The 6,638-nt window shown below is 31.2% G+C and overlaps 1 protein-coding gene across 1 annotated transcript; it reads right to left on the bottom strand.

Moving 5' to 3' along the window:
- Nucleotides 1–867: 867 nt before the first annotated feature.
- LOC149771219 (uncharacterized) lies at nt 868–4,536 on the bottom strand. Its single transcript, XM_089948706.1, has 4 exons — nt 4,336–4,536; nt 2,800–2,952; nt 2,312–2,369; nt 868–1,071 (listed from the first exon to the last, which is right to left on the bottom strand). The coding sequence occupies exons 1-4, from the start codon at nt 4,519–4,521 to the stop codon at nt 1,019–1,021; spliced, it is 450 nt and encodes a 149-aa protein (XP_089804832.1). The 5' UTR covers nt 4,522–4,536; the 3' UTR covers nt 868–1,018.
- Between the last annotated feature and the right edge of the window lie 2,102 nt (nt 4,537–6,638).

The following is a 6,638-nucleotide window of genomic DNA, read 5'->3' as shown; positions in this document are numbered from 1 at the left end:
TATCTATGTATGTATGTATGTATGCATGTATGTTTGTACGTATGTATGTATGTATGTATGCATGTATGTATATATATATATATATATATATATATATATATATATATATATATATATATATATATATATATATATATATATATATATATATATATATATATATATTAAATGGATGGATGGATGGATGACTGCAGATATTATTTTACATATGTATGCATGTATGTATCTATCTATGTATGTATGTATGTATGTATGTATGTATGTATGTAAGTTTTAACATACAGCGGAGTTTTTCCAATTCTGATTTTACAGCAATGTATTAATTTTCAGTGCCTCCTACAACCAGATAACTATAGCCTAGAAAGCTCTTAACAGAATACTTCCTGCGGGGTAACTTTTTTGAGACTAGTCATAGCATTGGCTGTATCCTGTTTTATGCTGCCTGTTCAATTTAATTGCTCGTCGGAGATGTTTGACCACACATTATCACCCTTCTCCGACAATGGCAAAACCATTTATACGTAGAGTTTATCTTACTTATTTATACATGAATCTTTAATGTTTCCAGCTTTGTCCTCTGTTAAAATTACATATAACTGCCGCCTTTGAATTGATACTGCCAATATATTTTTCAAATATTTGGCACTATTTTAGGCAATACCAAAATGCTCAGAACTCGTCTGTTTGAAAACGAGTATACCATCAAGCGATATAACAAGTGTGACCATCGACATTCTTTTCAGTCTATGAAGCAGACATACCACAATTAGCCTTGACTGAGCTAGTGTATACACTCTAGTTTTATCAGAAATGTATTTGAGGGCGTACATACATTTGAAAGTCGATGACAAATAAAAGAAAAAGTGATTATTTGATGCAGGTTTGTATTACATTGTAATCTTCATAATTGACATATCATTATATATGCATTGCGGATATATTCATTATTGAAACAGGAAATCATATGTCTCGATGATCTTGCAGGAAATGAACATACCGGTCACTGTCTACCTCTAATTCACCCAAACCACCACTTTCCTTCCTTCTCTAGTTCTTTCTTGACATCTGCGACTGCAATAAAAATATACTTAATTATACATAATTACTAAACATTAGTATTGTCCAATTACTCTGATCCATGCCAAATCAATTCTTAAACAGATATCTATAATATTGTCCTATACTATTTTCAGCCTTATACGTTAAGAAACAAAGATACCAGAAAAATACTGAGTATTCAGCACAGCATAGGAACCTGCCATTCTCCTCCAGGTGCATTTGAAAATTAGGGAGAAGACACATATTATAATAATTACAAAGACAAAATTAAATGGAAAACGAAACAGACTGTTCTTTCTGGATAGCAATATCAAATGAAGATTTAGACAAAACCTGTCCAACAAGGAAGCGTTCATAATTGAAATTTCAATTTCAATACTGACAAGCAAAATAAAAATAAAAACCAATTGCTGGAACTTGTGTATTATATGTATGAATGGATGCATATATATATGTATGTGGGTATGTATGCATGTATTTATGTGTGTGTGTTTCCGTATGTATGTATGTATGTATGTATGTATGTATGTATGTATGTATGTATATATGAATATATGTCTGTATGTATGTATTTATGTAAGTAAGTGTGTATGTATGTATGCATGTCTGAATGAACGTTTGTATGTATGTATGCAAGAATATACTCACGTATCCATACCTACATGTGTATGAATGTGGGTATGTGCGCATAAATGTATGTACGTATTCTATGTATATATGTATGCATGCCTGCATGCAGGTTTCCCTGAATATAAGAATGAATGAATGTATGTATGTATGTATGTATGTATGTATGTATGTATGTATCTCTTTTTGTATATATTTACATGTGTCGATGTGCATCTGTTCTTGCTTGAATCGATGCAAATAGTATTTAATTAGATACTTAGGAATGCATGTATGCATGTATGGTGCATTGGTGTATGTATGTATATAAAACAGGGAAAATATAAGCGACACATACAAAAAATACATATCCTCTAGATTGTCGCTATTGTTAGTCTCAAAGAATTAACAATTACTATGATAAATTGGATACAATTATTTTTTGCAAAATTATCATGTTTGTTATGACCTGTCCGATATATCTTTATATGCATAACGTTATTATCATAATTGTTGAACATGCATTTTTTATTCTTCAACGTAAAATAGTTCAGCACCATGAAAGTAAATAGAGCATGTTTATTTAACATAAATTTTATCATTGGAAATACGCGAAACATTAAAATATAAGTAAAGAAAATCTTACACTCTTCGGCAAACTTCTTTTCAGCTTGTAGGTCTCTTTTTTGTGCATAAGGAACTTCCTGCAAATTACAGTAGAATGGCAGCTTAATCACATGGCTATGAGAAACACAAAGTTTAAAAATGAAAGAATATATATATATATATATATATATATATATATATATATATATATATATATATATTCAATGATTGCTACTGCTACTACTGATGATGGTTCCCGATCGAAAAACTAAGATTATCAATGACGCAATGTACTATTGCTTTTGCAATTGCTGCTGAGACCGTTAGTCTACTAACGGTGATGTATATTCTGCTGTGCCATGTCATGACGCAATATAAGCATTACGCGATATTCTCTATTTGTGAAAGTATTCATGTTTTTTTGTTTTAATACGACAAACGTTCTACAACGATGATAAAACAATTAGTTCAACCTAATGTGATTGTGATGATCGAAGTTAATGCAAACTGCTTGTGTGCTTTTCATACCTCAATCATTTCCTTCATGAGTTGGTTCATCTCGTCGATCTTCCCGTCGATGTCATTCTGGACATCTGTTTTACTACCTATTGTGCCACACATAACCAATGGCAGCAGGATGGCAAAGAGAACGATAGAGACGAAAACTATGTCACGTGTCATCTGCGATGAAAATATATAATTATGTCATACATTACTTAGATAAGAAAACAACATATAGATGGTTAGACAATTAAACGAATGGTCAGGTTATACCTTGAGGACGTTAATTTGATTTGTTTGAATTAATTTGTATTTCCTCACACTGCCAGAGTTTTATTCCCATTATCAATAGAGCAATATACAACTCATTATAATCTTTCAATTATGTTTACAATAAGTTAAGCGGAGTTATAATTCATTGATCTTTTCTCGTTCAACGTTTCACTTCAGACTAGAAAATATTAAACACCAAGATTACATTAAGAGAGTTGTTATCCCACTATATTTTCAAACATAAACAAGTGGAGTGAAGTGATTAAATTGTGCTTCATCCTTAAATTAACAAAAATACAAATGTTAAAGTATAAATGTTAACGCAGCAACATTTGTATCATACAGTTTCTAAAGCAGCCTTGGCGGTTTCTAAACAATAGGATAGTGAAGAAATGTTGTACGAATTGTGTAGAATAAAAGTAGCTGATGAAACCAATATCGCTTATATTATATCATGCGATGTTCGAGTTCTCATATATAAATAGCGCATGTAAATTATCAGTAACTTAACAATTCAATGGGATCATCCTTAACGTCGAAAGGGAGTTGTATGCTTCGTAAAATCATATTTTCCATTTTGCAATAAACTAATATTTTATTTCAATAATACTCAGGGAATAAAAACGATTTAATACATATATAAACGATGAAATTTTATCAAATAAAGGAAAATATGTCTTAATAAAGGAAAATATGTCTTAATAAAAGAAAATATGTTTTAATACAGTAAAGAAATCAAACGACTGACAATAATAAATTTCTTTACAATTTGAGCGAATCGGGGAAGAAAATCGAATTGTTATGTTTACTATATATATATATATATATATATATATATATATATATATACAAACATAAGATATCATTGCATCATGTTCCTCTTGCATGTGTAAATGAAAAATATAATGCGTTTGCATACAACTTGGCTGTCCTGCGGATGATCCTATGGCTATACTAGTCAAACCCTGTATGCATTTCGAGATGTGCTGCACACGCTAAAATACGGCCTTCACTAATTTATTGAGCTTCATGTGTCGATTTCGATAATTGTGTATAATAAGGGAAATCAAACTCAACAAAGGAATTAAATAAGATACATGATTCTTTACTCTATAAATATTAGAGTGAAATATTAGTAATGCATTTGGTGAAAAACTTGTTGAGGTATAAAATGTTTGATTGAAAATTGAAACATTTGTAGTTTGAGAATAACTGCTTGGAAATGGAATTTTTAGATATTAAATATGTTGAAGGTATAGTCATGTAAGAGAAAGAGTAGATTTTTCTCACCTTGAAAAAGAGTACGTTTGCAGTGTCACGGAACAGATTATCTCTCCTAAGCAGCAGACGGCTTTGTGCCAATTGGTCTGTATCAGACTTATATAGATACTTTACTTCCTTAATGGGCGTGTACATAATCTTCTGCCCAGTCATATACTGCGAGACCACACCCAGGTAGAGACCAACGTATGACATTTATAGCCAATAATTTCCTTGAGGATAGATGAAAAAGAAAAGAAATTTCGAACACGTAGCTATACGGTCCAAACAATGTCAAGGTATACACCAACCAGACGCTATTATGTCATAGGGTTTAGTAAAATAAAAAGAAACCTAACGTGCCTCTACAGAACTGTAACGAGAATAATTGCAGCTTGAAATAAGACATCCGAAAGGAACTTCAACTTTTGTGAACTCGTGTTTTAATTGTTTTTATGACTCTATGGTCTTAAACTAATGTAAAAGACCGAAAACCATCAAGTCTCACTAATTTTTATTTTTTAACTATAAAGATATGAAAAAGCAAACCGCCCTTAATGTAAATAAATCCCAGACAATTCATAAAGATAGGTCACCAGCTATAATGAATAAATTGCAAGATAAATTTTTGTTAAAAGCACTGTAGGGGTTGATGTGCATCAGTCTTTAATACAATATCAGCACAGTGACCGAAAGTATAATGGTGTGCTAACAGTATTCCAAATAATCACAATAATATAATAGAGGATGTCCTTGTTTCAATTCGTTCTAATTCTAAAATAATTGGTTTCTGTCCAATAATATTATTTAAAGGCACTTTGTATTTCCCGTGAATAATAACTTCAGTTCATACCATCACCAAATTGAAATAGTACAGCCAACAATGAGACAGATTTTGAATAAAAATGTCAAACCAAGAAAGAATAATTTCTCAATTTAACAAGATTATAAACATTCTAACCGACCTAGGTCACCATTGTAATTTTAAGAGAATACAATGCCAGTTTTGGTTTAATGTTCCATTATAAAATTTGTTATTAAAAGTATTACAAAATCCTGATAAACATAATGTCATTGACTCCGACCTGGATAATATTTTTATCATTGAAAACGCTTCTAATGAAATATTAAAAATGTATTACAGGGTTCCAAAATAAAACTACATTATAATGTGTGGTCAAAAGCTAACAATTGTTTGAATTTGGACAAGGTCGAATGCAAAATACTGTAATATATTGGATAAAGTGAATTAAGAAACGATCAGACCAAACAAGAATGTAAATTAAATACACAAAACACTTGTATAGTTTTAAGTAAGGAATTTAATATAAACACACAAGATGGTACCGATTTTTATATCAGATACCAAAACAATACAATCTAATATTATAATTGTACTATGTTGAACTGCCAGAAAGCTTTTGATATAGAACAGTAAGAATACCCGAAATGACATGTAATAAGTTTCCTGGAGTAAAGAAGCAAGGAAAGAAAGCGGAAAATAGCATGGAAGCATTGTTACTAATTGATGAAGAACAGTGTTTAGGTTTTTCAGATAGGTTAATTTAAAACAAATGTAGGTACCATTTTTGGATCATGTAAGCGCTACTTACAGATAGTCGGGTTACATTCTTTTAATACAGTTGATGACGTTGACATGTCGCTTGCGCGGTTGCAGATACAAGGACGACGTGATATTTGGTTAATTGTCTTTCGCATAAAGCCTCGTTGGCAATAAATTTAATTCTGGATATTCAGCGCCCTTTCAAAATAGGAACACCAGAACAATGAATAATGTTAGATCTGTCAAAACGACATGTCAAGTCGAATTATAGCAATTGGTTAGAGAAACAAACAATCACCGTAAAAGCGTACACCTAGAACGGTATATGTTATTCGTGTTAATTGTGTTAGTGGACAACTTTGTCAAACCGTATAATTTCTACAACTGTTGGAATCAAGTAAACTAACATATTCTTTAAGAATATTTCTTTCTTGCAAGCACATAACGGCTTTAGATTAGAAGCGAGTACACTTATGACAATTAGCCTCTATCTACACAATCAAACATCAAAGAAAATTTAATATAGGGGAACTTATAGAGTAAATAATATGACCATATATACAAATATACAAACTGCACAACATTTGCATCTAGTAAAGTTAAACAAGCCTTAAGGTTTCCTTTGTGTAGAGGCTTAATAAAGGCACAGCATATACATAATTCAATAGCGGTTAGTAAACACGGTGGACTGCGTTTGCACAACACTTAACATTTGTGTTTATGGACTCTGATATTGAATCGTTTTAACCGTATGTCGGTAGACCGTCCG

This window comes from Sinohyriopsis cumingii, unplaced genomic scaffold, assembly GCF_028554795.1.
Source record: "Sinohyriopsis cumingii isolate HCF-2022 unplaced genomic scaffold, ASM2855479v2 utg002023l, whole genome shotgun sequence".
In the NCBI taxonomy this organism is placed as follows: Eukaryota; Metazoa; Mollusca; class Bivalvia; order Unionida; family Unionidae; genus Sinohyriopsis; species Sinohyriopsis cumingii.
Note: the sequence above shows the minus strand (reverse complement) of the source record. Positions and strands in the feature narration are given on the sequence as shown.

Excerpts from the sequence above, each read along its gene's own strand:
- LOC149771219 (XM_089948706.1), bottom strand. The coding sequence starts at position 4,521 with ATGTCATACGTTGGTCTCTACCTGGGTGTGGTCTCGCAGTATATGACT. Across the intron at positions 2,953-4,335 it reads CAAACGTACTCTTTTTCAAG|ATGACACGTGACATAGTTTT; the intron begins GTGAGAAAAATC and ends TTTTCATCGCAG. Across the intron at positions 2,370-2,799 it reads TCATGAAGGAAATGATTGAG|GAAGTTCCTTATGCACAAAA; the intron begins GTATGAAAAGCA and ends TGTAATTTGCAG.